This window comes from Rhea pennata, chromosome 1, assembly GCF_028389875.1.
Source record: "Rhea pennata isolate bPtePen1 chromosome 1, bPtePen1.pri, whole genome shotgun sequence".
NCBI classification, from domain to species: domain Eukaryota; kingdom Metazoa; phylum Chordata; class Aves; order Rheiformes; family Rheidae; genus Rhea; species Rhea pennata.
This window is the reverse complement of record NC_084663.1, coordinates 37,310,748-37,325,917: the sequence shown is the minus strand read 5'-3', so window position 1 is coordinate 37,325,917 and position 15,170 is coordinate 37,310,748. Positions and strand designations below refer to the sequence as shown.

At 43.2% G+C, this 15,170-nt stretch overlaps 2 protein-coding genes across 2 annotated transcripts in view; one reads left to right on the top strand and one right to left on the bottom strand.

Moving 5' to 3' along the window:
* Window positions 1-2,401, bottom strand: part of TBC1D30 (TBC1 domain family member 30) — a 56,826-nt gene extending 54,425 nt beyond the window's left edge. The window contains exon 1 of the mRNA XM_062567598.1: window positions 2,104-2,401. Within this exon, the coding sequence (XP_062423582.1) occupies window positions 2,104-2,377 (274 nt within the window). The 5' untranslated portion in view covers window positions 2,378-2,401. The remainder of the gene's footprint in view (window positions 1-2,103) is intronic.
* Window positions 2,402-4,040: 1,639 nt separating this feature from the next.
* The window catches only part of GNS (glucosamine (N-acetyl)-6-sulfatase), a 21,200-nt gene continuing 10,070 nt past the window's right edge, over window positions 4,041-15,170 (top strand). Inside the window, exons 1-7 of the mRNA XM_062584173.1 lie at window positions 4,041-4,291; window positions 4,976-5,035; window positions 5,690-5,896; window positions 7,478-7,543; window positions 7,924-8,022; window positions 10,457-10,624; window positions 14,260-14,342. Coding sequence (XP_062440157.1) covers window positions 4,160-4,291; window positions 4,976-5,035; window positions 5,690-5,896; window positions 7,478-7,543; window positions 7,924-8,022; window positions 10,457-10,624; window positions 14,260-14,342 — 815 coding nt within the window. The 5' untranslated portion in view covers window positions 4,041-4,159. The remainder of the gene's footprint in view (window positions 4,292-4,975; window positions 5,036-5,689; window positions 5,897-7,477; window positions 7,544-7,923; window positions 8,023-10,456; window positions 10,625-14,259; window positions 14,343-15,170) is intronic.

Here is a 15,170-nt window from a genome sequence, read left to right as displayed (position 1 = left end):
GTGAGGAACAAGAAAACACTAACAGACACAGGAACATATTTAAGCTGTCTGCAAAGTTAGAAATGCAGTTCCAGGATGAGCTCTGAATGGGAAACTCTTTCCAATAAGAAGGAAACTAGGTGACTTCAACTACTAAAGCTGCAGTTGAACTGGTCAGTCACAGTACCACTAAAGCATCCATAGTCCCAATTAGCTCACCAAAAAGAGGCAGTCTTTGATGAGCTTCAGAATCAAAAAAAAGGGAGTCAAGTCAGGGGGAGATGTCTTCACCGTGTTACATTTTTGAGTCTCTCCTCTGGTCTCAAAGCAGCACACCTGATCCATGAACGCTTGGGTCTTGCCTATCAGATGCTGACCTCTTCAGTTTTTCTCTATAAAAGCCTGCTACTTCTGTTCTTCAGTGCTAAGTTTTCAAATCCTATCACTCTCACTCCAATCATGCCTCCCTGATGATGCAAATCTGACCCAGTGAAGAAAAGAGTTTATGCATGTAGGAAAGAAAAGCTGCTCTTGGTGAAAAGGAGAACAGTTTAAGCACTCTAGAACTTTGAAAGAATTTGGCTTTATGAGCTAAAGAAGTGAACAAAGTAAGTAGGATGAGGTGTTTATCAACCATGGGATGGTAGAGAACCAGAAATGACTGTAAGAAGGCTAGCCAATGTTAAGACAGCCACACGTTTTTCACCTTCTATCAGCTTCAGCACCAATCACTCACTCGGTGCTGACCAATCACTGGTATGCGACGAGAGAATTTTAGAACCACATCTATGGATTTTAAGAGCAAAAAATTAGATTACATTCCTATTGACTTGTATAGAAAAAAAGGAACGAGATGGATGGATTGGAAAGAATAAAATCCTAGTTAGTTGTCCCTGTAACAATAACTGATTATCCTTGCAGCAAAACTCATGAGTTTTGATTCAACGACAAAAAAAATATGCCAGAACAAGCAAGGCTCTTGTTGAGTCACAGGTTCCCATTGGACATGTAGAACAACATGACCTATGTCTTGTAACATCATCTCATTCAGAGGCCAAGAACAGAAGCAGAAAGCTATTTATACAGGTCAGAAAAACAGGCAAGTTTATTCATTTCCTGCTTTTTTTCCTCTCCACAAGAGCAAGAACAATTTAACATCATTCAAGAGACAAGAGGCTTTTGTACAGTCTTCCTAGGTTGGAGTTGGAAATCATATCCTTTTGCAAACATTCAGTGTCACATCTGCCTGTTTCTCATTAGAATTATTTGATAGTTTAATTTTGGTTAGTTGACCATTGCAAATACATTTTCTATTAAACATTCTTTTTTCCCTGAAACACATGGGTTTATCTGCAAATAAACTAAATTGGACAATTGTAAAACTCAAGTCTGCCAGAAATAAAAAGACCTGAAAACTAACTACCTTTTATGACAAAATATGTGTAGCTTCTGTTCTGGCTTAACAGATTTAGCATATCACACACATTTATATGGATGTACAAAAATTTGCTTCCCAAGGGTGTGCTCTGTCCAGTAATGCCTAACAGAAGGACCAAGAAGTCTTTCAGGAAAATGAAAACTGGTCATTATTTATTTCTTTGCTCCAAGCAAAGAAAACCACTGAGCCTACAAAATCACGGCAGCTTTGTCAAATCCCGCACAGACACTCTAACAGCACCTAACGCACCCAAAACGGAACAGCAAGTCAACAGCACACAAGGCTTTGAACAAGACACTGTCTGGCTCCTTCCCAAGGAAGCTGCACATGGGGAACTGTAGGGAAGAGACTGATGTTTGCATTTTAAGACTGAGGTAATAAATCAGAGTGGAGTGAGTGAATGTATATATGTGTATCTATCTATCTATCTATATGTATACACACATATACATATATGTGCAGACAACGAGGCAGGGGAGCAGGGACGATACCCTTTGAGCGAGGCTCCTTTGCGCGGTGAGGAGAAGGAGAGGACAGAGCTGTGATTTCCAGCCCAGACGGCGGCACAAAGCGGCCACAGGCCCCGCAGGATGCGGCCCTCTCCCGATGGCGGCGGAGGGACACGGGGGACAGCCGGGCACCCCGCCGCCGCCCCAGGCCAGGGACGTGGCAGGGCCGGGCGGTACCTTTCATCCGCAGGTACTTGATGTGGCTCGGCCGCTGCTGCAGCTCCCGGAGGACGCGGGAGCGGGCGCTGCCCGACGGGGCGGCCGCCTCGGCGGCAGCGCCAGCGCCGTCGGCGCGGTACAGCTCGGTGAGCAGCCCGCTCACGAGCGACGAGGTGCGGCTGGACCGACGGCGGCCGCCAGGACCCGCCTCATCCTCTTCCTCCTCGTCGTCGTCCTCCTCCTCGGCCAGGCTGTCGGCGCTGCTCCCTCCGCGGCCCGGCGCGGGCTCCATCTTCCCCAACCGCCGGCGGCAGCGCAGAGTTCCGGGTTCGGCCCGTTCCACAGCGAGGGAAGGGGGGGCGGGAGAGTCCAAGCCGCCACTCCCCCCCCCTCCCCTCCCCGCACCTCGCGGCGTGGTAGAGGCCGCCCGCGCGGTGCCCGGGCTGCGGGTGGGGGCAGGGTGCGCGGGCCGTTGCACCTGCGCGCGGGGGGGCGGGGGGGTCGCCTCGCGCCGCCCCGCCCGGGAGGCGTCGCGGCCGTTGGCCAACGGACGCGCGGCGCGGCCGCGGCCAGAGCGCTGAACCCCTCGAGGCGGCGGGGGAGTGGCGGCAGTGACGGTTTCCCGGCTGCGTGCGTATCCCGTTCCTGTTACCTCGCTGGTATCTAACGCGTTCCCGAGACGCAATCCGGTTTCGCGTCCACGCTGCGTGCCTCAGAGGAGGGCGGAAAAAGAAGAGTGCGCGAAGAAATGTAGGGTGTAACTCTAACGGTGTAACTATGAGACTATCAGTTAAGTCACCATAAAACACAGTAAAAATGGGAGTTGATAATTGGCTTTATTACTATCATAAGAACTACAAGCACCTTGGATTTGGCTGGGGGGACAGTGTTGCTACCATACCATACAACCTGAATCCCATGTGTTGCACCAGCATATCAAGAGCTACACAGATCTAGCTCTTCTAATAATTTTAGAAGTAGCTCTACCAGCTTATTTTAATTCAGTGTTCTCCTCCACATAGTTTTATCTTCAAACTCAGGAATGTGAAACTTCCCTACAGGAATCTTGCACAGGATGGAGGCAACAGGATTCAGAGCTGATGAAGATGCTGGTAATTCACTGCGACCCTCTGATAACTGTGAAAGGACCATTGGTGTTGGTCACTGATCACACACTTCCTGGCAGCGTAGGCTAAATTCCTCAAGAATATATGAAATTCTGAGCATCCCTGTTTCTCTGGCAAATTCCCCTAGATCATATTCCTTGTCTTTTTCTCCCTTTTGGGTTTCCCCTGTAGCAGTAAGATACTTTCCTTCAGGCTGATGATTCATTAGCTAGGACGTACACAGTGACCATGCTGCAGACGGGCGAGACACTTGCTGTAAGATTCATCAGGCTGACTTTGCAAACTTCAGTAATTAGTAAAAGGCATTTGAGAGCAACCTGCAGTATTTTGAAACAAAAAAACGAGGGCCAAAACAAAGCACCATTTTGGCCATTGTCACCGATGCCCATCACAGAAGTTAGCCCCCCACACACACCCCCATTCCCCTCAAAAAAGCAACAGGACGGGGCGAGAGCCGGGAAGACGGGCGGGTGTCGCAGCTTGGCCGCCAGCCGCGGGCCGCGAAGCCGAGGTTTCGCGGGGAGGGGGCGCGGAGCACCGCGGGCCGGGAAAGCCGCGCAGGCGAGGCCCGAACCGAAACACCGCGCCGCCGCCGCGCGCCCGCGCCATGGCAACAGCGTCTCCGTGGATGGGGCGGGGCCACCCGGGAGGGGGCGGGGCCACCCGAGAGGGGCGGGGCCGGCGGGAGCGCGCTGGGGGCGGGGCGATCGGACCGGCGCGGGGACCGGCGGTGGGTGGGGCCGCCCGCTCCGCGGCGGCCGCCCGGGCCACGTGATGCCCCCCCCCACCCCCGGTCGCTCTGCCTGGTCATATGCCGGGGGCGGGGCCGGCCCGGGCGCTGCTTCCCCACGCTCCGCTCTCGGCCGCGCCGGTGTCGCGGGGGGCCATAGCAGCGGCAGCGGTTCCGTCCGTCTGTCTCTCTTCCTCCCTCCTTCCGCGGCGGCGCGATGTGCCCCGCGGCGGCTGCGGCGCGGGGGCTGGCGCTGGCCGCGCTGCTGGTGCTGTGCCCGGCGGCGGCGCGGAGGCCCAACGTGGTGCTCATCCTCACCGACGACCAGGACGTCTGCCTGGGCGGCATGGTAACCGCGGCGCCCTGCGCCGTCCCGGCCCTGCTCCGCCGCCCGGGCGCTGGCGGGGACGCGGCGGGCAGCGCTGCGGCAGGCCGGGAGCCACCGGCGTCCGCCCGGGCGCCGTGCCTGCCGCGCGCTGCCCCTGCGGCGGGGGGCGGGGAGGGGGGCGCCGGCGGTGTGGAAGGGGCCTGTGTCGGGGGGGCGGGTGGCTCGGGCTGCACCAGGGGTGGTGGGGGGGGCCCTCGTCTTGGGATGAAAAACATGGTATCCGGGGCTCGGCTGCGGAAGTGCTCTCTGTAACCTGCTGTCAGGCAGAGCTCTGCTCTCGGGTGGTTGTGTTATGCCAGCGCTCCCAAAGAGCGCGACGTAAAGCATGATGGTGGGCTTCGTCTGGAAAGCTGGAAATGAAGCTTCTCTGGGAAGAACTGAGGCTTGAGGCTGAGACTAGGACTCTGTAGCTGCAGGTAGTCACTGAATATTTGTGTACTTCTGCTCTTGCTTGCACAACCACTAAGCACTGCTGTGGTCACATGCAGTCACAGCAGAAATACACTTAAAAGTGACTTGCCTGGGCACTACAAGAAACTATGGCAATGGGCCTTTTAGCTAGTTGTGCCAGAAGCTTCAGCACTGTTCTTTTAGCTACACACATAAAGGCAATACTTAATTTTATTTTTGGTACCTTTCTTCCAGACCCCTCTAAAGAAGACTAATGCTCTCATTGCTCAGATGGGAATAACCTTCTTAAATGCAGTAAGTTCTTGCGTTAGCTCTTTGAACTGCTGAGGTTTATGTGTCTGTACAATTTATATTTTAAGGAATTGAAAAATCTCCAAACTGTGGCAATTATTTCACAAAGAATTCTTTTTTTTTTTTTTTTGTAAAACTAGTCTCTAACTAGTTTCAGGTTTTGAAATGACTAGCTTAAGGTCATATTCAGAGTCTGAGAAAGGAAATTTCACTCTTTAAAAGTAGTTGTGCTAACTTACTCAAGCAATAAAGTAAAACTGAATAGTTTAAAAAAATTATTATAAACTGAGAAGTACTAGAAGTAGTCACTTAAAAGTTTTAGCTTTATATGTGTTGAAAATCTTCACTTTTTTTAGTGTATCATCATGGCTAAAATAATGGAATGAATTAACTGGTAAACGATATTTTAATGGATACTTTTTGCTGTGTATAAACTGCATCTAATCTATAATGGGAGTGGGAGAAGAGCGTATGATGCAGAAACCTAAAGCTAGCTTTTTGTTACTGAAAATGTTTAAGATGTAATTCTGTGTGCCCAAAAAGTTTTTGAAGATTTAAAGTTGCTGAACTCTGATCAGCCTATTTCAAAACCTAATTTTTTGAGGAAAAGTTATTTTACAGTATCAATCTTATCTCTTTTTTATCTTGTCTTTCCAGTATGTTCCCAGTGCACTTTGCTGTCCCAGTCGAGCTAGTATTTTAACAGGAAAATACCCACATAATCATCATGTTGTCAATAACACTCTGGAAGGAAACTGTAGCAGCAAATCATGGCAGAAGATCCAAGAACCATATACCTTTCCTGCACTACTCAAAACTGTGTGTGGCTATCAAACATTCTTTGCTGGAAAGTATTTGAATGAGGTATTTCATGCTTATGTTCCTTTTTTTTTCCACTGTGACACAGTTTACCTGCCTTTTCCACCTTTCTAAAATATTCAATGGCTTTATATTTGAGTACGGATTCTCCAAAATATTTAAATCTGTATGGATGGAAGAATCTCTTTATTGAAGTAGGATAAGTGAGAGTCAATGTTCTAATCCTCAGCTGAATTTAGTTAAATCAGGTTCTGTAGGTGTCTGAACATTTTTTAAAAGCTAACTGTGAAAACATGATGAAATCCAAAGTTGGGGTTGTTTTAAGTTCAGCTGTATTAATTGCTAGAGATGATGATTTTAATGGCAGTAAGAAATTCATAGAGGACTAGCATGTGGTTTGTATGAAGATGACCATCAGGCCAGCCTTAGACCAGGCAAGCTGTTAGAATAATGTTACTTAAATCAAATTATGCTTGTCTGAATATTCCTCGTTGGTATTTCCCCTTAAATAAGACAGAATATTTTCTTCTTAGCAGTTAATAAGTTAGTTAAAATATTAAAGCCTCACTGAGACAGATTGGGAGAACAGAAATTAAACATCTCTACAGATGTTATCCAACATCTTACTGCTGAATCACTTATGTGGTGGGGTTTCTTTGGTTGTTTTTTGTTAAACTAAGTTGTAGTTTATATTACTTTGTGGTAGGCCTTTAAAATTCAGTACTGATAAAACTCTAAGATTAGACATGCCTCTCGTGGTGTTTTTTTTTGGGAGCTAGATGTTTAAAAAGTTCTTAACAGCAGTATTTTTTTTTTCTTTTTTTTATTTTTTGATGGAAAATACTGGTGCTACAATAGGATATCTGAACGTGAATATTCATTGCCAGACAGAAATTTGTTTCTGCTGATGTTACTGAGGCAGCTGGGGAAGAGAAGCTTATTTTGCTTCTTTTGAGTATCTCTTGACTCAGCATAATCTGCTGTCCCTGCAGTTAGGGGAACCATGTAAGTGGGAGGGGGCAGCCCTGAGACGCAGTGTTGTGTCACTCTGAGGCACCCTCTGTTTGGAATTTGGCGCTGATTCAGTAGCCACTTTCCTGTTTGCTGGCTTAGAGGCTGGCTGTTGCAGATCATTTGGTGCTAAGATGACAGAGGCTAACATTGTTTAAAGTTAAAACTGCCTCTTCAGGCAGGATGATGGAGACTAGTATATGCAAAACTTTCTTATGTGCTAACAGTTCAGAGGATACTAAACCTAAGACTGTCCTGTCACATATATGCTTTTTGATCACCTCTGATTACATGATACACCATATGTTCTATAGGATCTCCACATACTTTCATGTGCAGAGTAACACAGGAAATAAATTTTATAATTATTTGTATTTTATTGGTGAATGATAAGCTTTCGATCACCTTCTTTCTAGTTATTTAATTCTGCTTTCTTTAACAGGCTGTGTATCTGTCTTATGTGTATTTGGGGTTTTTCCATTCTGAAATGGAGTTTGGCTTAAATGTTTCTGACTGTATTGAATAAAGCACATGAACGTGAAACACGGCTTTTATTCATCATATTTGAAACTGAGTCATTGTCTCCTCCTCCTCCCTCCCCCCTTTTTCTTTCAGTATGGAGCGGAAGATGCGGGAGGAGTAGGGCATGTACCTCCTGGATGGAGTTTTTGGTATGCTTTGGTATGTGGCTATTTTAATTTAGGTTGCTTTACAGTCTAACTTGTGTTTTAATTTTGCTGATTGTGAAATAGCATGCAAAAAGTATCTAACAGCTTAATGCAAAATTTCTTTCCTTTTTGCCTCTATTGTATAAAAATGTCTTGGATTTTGTGAAGGCTATTCCCACTAAGATGTCTGAAGAAATACTCTGACTTAAAAGTGTAACATAATGATAAACCACATGATGTTGCTGAAGACCAGTTTTGAGAATTCTATGGTTTGCTTATAGCATACTTAAATTTGCCAAATACTAGCTGGCAGTTCACATTGACTATTCCAAGTAATAAATATGGATATTGCTTTTTATAAGTATGCGTATGACTCTTCTCTTTTTTTTACAGGAAAAAAATTCGAAGTATTACAACTATACTCTTTCAGTGAATGGCAAAGCACGAAGGCATGGTGAAAACTACAGTGTAGATTACCTTACAGATGTACTGGTAAGAAACACCTGTGATACAGAAGCTACTCATGACTGGATAATACATCATGCTGGTGGGGCAGGGGTCAGGGGGCAGTTTATTAGGCTGCATTTGTTCATTTAAAAACTACATGATCGTGCTGTTGTAGTTATGAGGGTACCCCAGCAAAACAAGATTCCAGATATCTTAAAAGATTAGAAGGCTGTATGTACAAGCTGTGGACTAAAAGGTTGACTTCTGTGGCACATGAAGAACATGATGCATGTAGGCACTCCAATATTACAATGCTAGGTATCTGAGCATTCAAGAGCAGTATTTTTTTAGGCTACTCCTCTGAAATAAATTATTTCAAGACTTAAGGATGTTTCACTACAATATACACAGCTTCTGTAACAGACAGAAAACTGGGCCAAGATTTCGGTGGGAAGTTAGACACTTAGAAATAACTTTACACCATGTTTCATTTGTTAGCTATTGCAGTGTATCAGTATCTTGTAATCTGCAACTACATCAAACTGGTAACTTGGAAATAAAAAGGCTGATCAACTCTGTGTGTAAGGGCAATACACAGACTCTACTGAAATATGTAGCAGACCAGGGACATTTTTAGCCTGTTTACTCTCTTACAATAAAGACAGATAGAAAATAGTTAAAGGAAAATTCCAAGAGTTACTTCTGCTTTTTTTCTAATTTGAATCTGTTTAGCAACTAGCTTTAGTGGTAGGGCACACTCTACCACATGTGTACGCGTACTTTTTTCTTTTCCCCTTCTGGAGTTTCAAGTTGACATGCTGTGTGTGAGCTCCCTAACAATACCAAATAATGTGCTGTAGTAGCACTCAAAAGTTCTTTGCTAATGATAAGTCTTGTTGTGCAGTCAATTCATAATCTTCCACTGAAACTCTAACGAGTTTCATTGTCAGTGGGTTCTTTTAACAAAGACAGCTGCTTACTAGGAACTGAACTGATTGATGTTTCTTAAGACACTGAACAGCTGTCTGATTAAATTTAGATTTTACACTGGCCTAGGCTAGATTGGAATTGGTAAGTCAGAAGTGAGGCTATCCTATTACTGGTGTTGTACTTGCCTTTTTGATCTTTCAGCAGCTCGTAAACATTTTGACCAATAGTTTATTGCTATATAAAATGCTTATTTGTGTTGGGGTGCCTACTGATGATCAAAGCTAGTGCTTAAATAGCTTAATGTGGAGTAACAGCCATGCTTACACTGCCAAATCTGTAGTGATAGAAGATCAACAGGAACAAATTGCTGATAAGTTTCTTGTGTTGCATGCTGTGTTGTACAAGCATCCCTCTCCTGACTGAGGGTATTTGCACAATTAAGTCAGTCTAGTATTGAGAATCTGAACACCTGAGTCTGTCTACTGCAGTCCTGACATACTGCACTTTAATCTCCTAACAAAATCTAAGCTGACTAGTTCTACAAACTTCTTTACTACCTGGTTTCTGAAGACCTTCATACAGTTCTTCCTTCCTTGCAACTTGTACACCCAAGCAACTAGGACTAGGCTTCAATCATATGATGACAGACTTGAAGGATAAGAAAAATTCCTACTGGGTTTTGTACTGTGGGGAATTCCTAGTGTATTGTCTCTTCCAGAGGAATAAAAGGAAATCCAGAGTGGGATATGCTAATCAGACAGGAAAGGAAAATGTGAGTAGTGAAGGACTGATCTGTAAGCAGTAACTTTGAAGTCTGTTAATTGCAAAGACCAATTAACGGAAACCTAAAATGCAACTCATCTCTTCCAACTTGCCACTTGAAATTGTATATAGGCTGAAGTGAAAATGAGTGTGCAATAGAGTGACGCGAGTGGGATCTAAACTACACTTTGTTAGAACTTCCAGCTTCAACAGCAGAAATGTGACACCCACTGAAAACTGAGTTAGCTACAGAATGAGCGTAAGTTATAAACAGTGGAGCTCATAAATCTCTTTTTAGGAAAAATTGCCATTTCAGATGACAACTGAAACTGCCATATTCTGATTTGCCAGGCAGGAGATTGTATCTGAGAGCCTCAGAAAGACTTAAGGCTATTTTAAAATAAGATACTTCTCTTTTTACTCTATAAAGGGAGAGTTTAGGTGGATTTTCTAGCTACTTGGAGTAGGTAGAATGGGATGAAAAGCTGGAGTCCATCTTTCACAACCTTTCTATGAGCCTTCCCAAACTAAATAATGTAAAGGTCCAAAGTAGAATGCTATTCAGAAATGTGGGACAAAGGATTTTGTTTAACATGAATACTTGAGATAAGTAATCATAAACTGCTATTTCAGATGTAGATGTGCAAATGGTGAGTTTCTGAAATAGCTTACACGTTGCCAGTGCTATTGCTCTAAATAAATTACACATTTAGTTTGGATTTTAAATACTCCTCGTTTTCCTTTGGTATTACAACTCTTTCTCCCCTTCCAATAAAACTGTTTGCAGGCTAACATGTCTTTGGACTTCTTGGAATATAAATCGAATTTTGAACCCTTCTTTATGATGATCTCCACTCCAGCACCACACTCACCTTGGACAGCTGCTCCACAGTATAAAAACAGTTTTCAGAATGTCAGTGCACCAAGAAACAGCAATTTTAACATTCATGGAAAGGTAAGCTAACTGGAAAGAATCTACATAGATTATTTCACAAGTTTGAGAGCAGTAGACAATTAACTTGATCTGCATATTTAGTTTAAATGGTGAGAAGAATAGGCTAGTACCATGACTACTGATTGCTTAGTTATTTTAAATGCATAAGACAGATTATACAAAATACTAGTATTGTGATATTAAGAATTTTGCAAATTAAAAAAAAAATCAGTGGAGAAAATTATATGCAGTACAACAGGAATAATGATTGATAAATGGAGAAAAGATTAATTGCTTGGCCAATTTCCAGACCTTTCTGAAGTTCTTTAAAAGATTCTTTCATTGCCCTCCAGTATGTTTAAGAGAACGTGTAGGTAGTGTGCTACATAAACAGTCAGGCGAAGAATGAAAGAGCCCTCCTCTTCTATGCAGGTCTGTTCAGATGGGCAGGATTGTCCATTATTTGAGTTCATTAAAAAGCTGTCCCTATTTATCAGGCTGAGCAGAGGATTTCCTGAAATCATGAGCTGCACGGCCCAGGGTCACCAGGGACTTTGAGAATTTGCCTTTCATTTGTTGAAATAATCAGACTTGCTGAGCCTAATGTTAGAAGCTTGTGGTATTTGTGACAGGGCAGTGCCTTCCACTGCCAATTAACTTAGCCACATGAGGTCCAGCTTAGACTGTTTTGCTGCAATTTATTCTGCCTATAACTTAAAGTGAAGGCCACAAACACTTAATATAGTAAGGTATTTAACTTTCAAGTTTCTCTATCTTTTTGTCCAATTAATCTCAAATATAGACCTCTCTACTGTTCAGTCTTCACCTGATTCACTTCAAGATTTATTCCTGATCTTCAGTGTAAGTGATGTCACTGCCTAAATGCCTGCCTGGAGCCCAGTGATATGTGTATCTTTGAGGTCACTATGACTCATGTAGTCCAGAGTGAGACTTTTCTGACTGAAGATCATAGCTTGTGGAATGACTGTGTTTATCAGCGTGATGAATGAAGAATGAATGAAGGGGGAGGAGAGGCTGCAAGTAGTAAAGAATGAAACTTAATGGACTGGGCTAAAGTATCTATACTAGGGATTAGGAATTAGAATCTCCTTCCATGAAAGGAATCCTAACTGTATCTTGGACTCCATTACTGTAATAACCAAATGATTTCAAAATAATAAGCTAGAAGTAATTTGACCAGTGAAGTCAGCGGCTAGCCAAAAATACAGCGGAGGAGTTGCTCCACATAAAGCAAAGGCGTACGTCTACATACCACAAAGCAAAATGACTTGATGTTTCATAGTTACTATCTGTGGATGCAGAATTGTAATTGGTTTCACAATAGGAACACGCTAATGTTACTCTTCTTCCTAGAGACAAAATAGCTATGATCACTGACAGTCCGCTTTTCTTTAATTGGCAGTGTGTGTTAGTGAAGCTCCAAGAAGACTTAGGGGTCAAGGTTTCCTAGAAACAATGTTTCCTAGCACAAGTTCTACGACAGTAATAAACAGACATTCGGGCACAGACGCTCAAGTCATTGATGTGTTTTAATGCCTGCTAGGCAGCCTTTCATTGTAGTCTTGATTCCTGAACTAATTGCCTAGCTTCCTTGCATAGAAAGTGGGCAAGGGATATAAAAAGGAGCTAACCAGGGGGAATCTGCATGAAGAGTAGGATTGAAATTCTTGTTAGATTCTGGCCAGTCATGAGCACTCTAATCTCTGTGCAAGTTCCTCAGCTCTGACCTATCTGTTGGTATAAGTACCTGTCTGCTTTGCAAAGCAGGACTCTTGATATACCAGAGGAGAGGTGTAACTAAGCTCTTCTGAGACAGAAGTTGACCAAGATATGTCACGTTTTCTCTTGCATGGGTTGTTTTGCCTGCAGGATCAGAGCATAGCTATATTCAGGTCCTGCTGGCAAGATACAATATCTTGTCTCAAGGTCTCCCAGATTTTCCTTGAAATCAGCACGCAGGTAGACAGGAAGACTTGGTAGAAAGCTTTATACGTTTCTTGTGGAAAATACTTGATGGGCACTGGTAAGGACCAGATTTGAGGACTCTATAGCAGTATCAAGTTTGCTTAAATCCACAAAGATATTTAGGTGCTATGTGAAGTTCCTGAAACTTCAGAGAAAGCTAGAAAGCAGAGTAGCCCAGAGCAAAAAGAAGATTCTATTTCAGTAGGTGGCTTATCAGCCTGATTTACACAGCTCAGCTGTGCTGTGAAGAAGGCCCCTTCTGAGCCCACCTCCAATGAAAAGTGTGCAGGTGAGGTTGCCCCCCCCCCCTTTGTTCTCTGAAGAACTTCAGAGTTGGGGAGTAGGGGGTGTGAGGTGGCTTCTGTTATCTTTCCCTTCCCACCAATAGGTGATGTGTGCTAGATGTTTGGTCTTGATCATCTAGCCAGCTTTCTTGCCAAAACAGACTTGGTGTTTCTCCAGAGAGTTATTTTACAATTGCCAGAAAAGTAAGATCTGAATATTACTGAATTAAACTGGGCTTGATAGTAATTCTCCACCAGAAATCCCTCCATCACTTTGCAAAAGCAGAAAACAAACTGTAGAACATGCGTCACTTCACTGCGAGTCCTTAAAGCCTGCGCACTTTCAGAGTCAGTCTTGTGACAAGAAGGAAATTGCATAACTAGAGGCTCTACAGAAAAGTGTCCCAAATAAATAAAGGCTAGAGCTGAGGACTCAATCTGACTTATTAAATGAAAAAGTGTAAAGTTGCACTGATTCTTCCTTGATTCTGCTTCCCACTAATACTAATCTAAGTTGTATACAGTAGACCTTTCCATGTATCTGTACAGTAGCTGACTCAGTTCAGACTGCTGCTTTAGGATGTGTGAGTACATCATTTTTTTGAGTTAAACTGTCTCAGTTGCTTTTTGGGAGGGAGGGAAGGGAAGGGCTGTTTCTGAAAACTGGAGATAAAGCTAGAAGCTATAACCCTTCAGTAAAACAAACACTCTTTCTGGAGTAAAGAATCCAAATGGAAGTGTAGTATTTCTGTTCACTTCAACAGCATCTAACCCAGAATTCATGGGCTATTATTCTGATTATGGCACTACAAAAATCTCTGTCCTTGCCTTTCCATAAATTGGTTAGTACTTTACTCTTGATGCAGGAGTTCCTACCTGACCTCTACCTGTGTTGGGATGCTCACAAACCTTTGAGTCCCAAAACAATTCCACTTTGACAACTAAGTCCAAGCTTGTAATGCTGCTCAACCCTTCAGGCTTCCCTTCCTCCTTTCTTTCTCCATCAAACCTGTACCAGGTTGGGAGAGCCATCCCCCTTTCTTTCTCCATCAAACCTGTATCAGGCTGGGAGAGCCATCCCCAGGTCCTTTCACAAATTTCTTCCAGATTGTTTTGAAAAAAATCTGTAGCTATTGTTTTCTCACCAAAGTCTGAGTATGCTGGAGCTTTGTTCTCCTGTTACAGCTTAGATTTTTACATGGACTGAAAGGGAAACCTGCAGTCAGGTCAATTTGATAGCATTACATAGCTATTTACAGGAATCATGCAGATATTTTACTCTAAACAAGATTTCTGTTGTAGTCAGTCTAACAAAGGTTTAGAAGTTAGCACAAAACTGTTCACCTGTACTTCTCTGCTGTACTAATTTTTGTCTTTTTTTCCCAGAACAAGCACTGGTTAATTCGACAAGCAAAAACTCCAATGACTAACTCCTCAATACAGTTTCTTGATGATGCTTATAGAAAGAGGTAGGGATTTCTTCTGATTCTAAAACTCCTACTTCTGAAACTCCTCCGCCCCCCCCCCAAAAAAAAATATACATATATAATTTCTTAAAAGGGCTGTAGTAAGTCTGCCAATAGACATCCAGTTACCTGTAATAGTTTTCTGGGATCTGTCGAGACAGACCTTGCTTTCAGTTCACCTTTTGCAAAGAAATTTGTAACTGACTTCAGAAACCTTCTGCTCTCAAACGTTGCTATCTTTTATAGTAAAGATCAGTTATGCTGAGTTTCTTTATTGTTTCTCTGATTTTCACAGAACATATGCTTCTTCTAAGGCACTTGAATTCAAGAAGAATCTTGAATTGTTCTAGAATTTGATATACATCAAATAAGATCGATGTATCTGCCAGCTAGTCTGTTCTATTAACCTTGCCTCTTGGTCTGTGCTCTCATTAGATGCGAATACCTGTAATAATTAGCCAAGGAGGATAGGTTTTTGTTTTTCTTTTCTGAAGACATGGGGGAGGGGGATAAAGTGAAGGTACAGTTAATCCCTTAAGTGTGTGTGTGTGTAAAGGGGAGTATTGGTTTATATTGTAGGAGTGTGGGGTTTTTTTGTTTTGTTGTTGTTAAGTTCTGGAACAGACATTAACTTAACTTCTTTGGGCAGTTATCACATATTAGCTTGTCACTTTGGAGATGGAAGACTAAGTTGTGCTTTTCAGGCACTTGCTTTATAAAACATTTAAGTAAAATTATGCAATAAAATTTTAAATCAACCTTGAAGACCGCAGAGCCCAAGAATTGAATAACTTAATTCAGCATAATACTAGCCTGTGGAGGCTTATTACT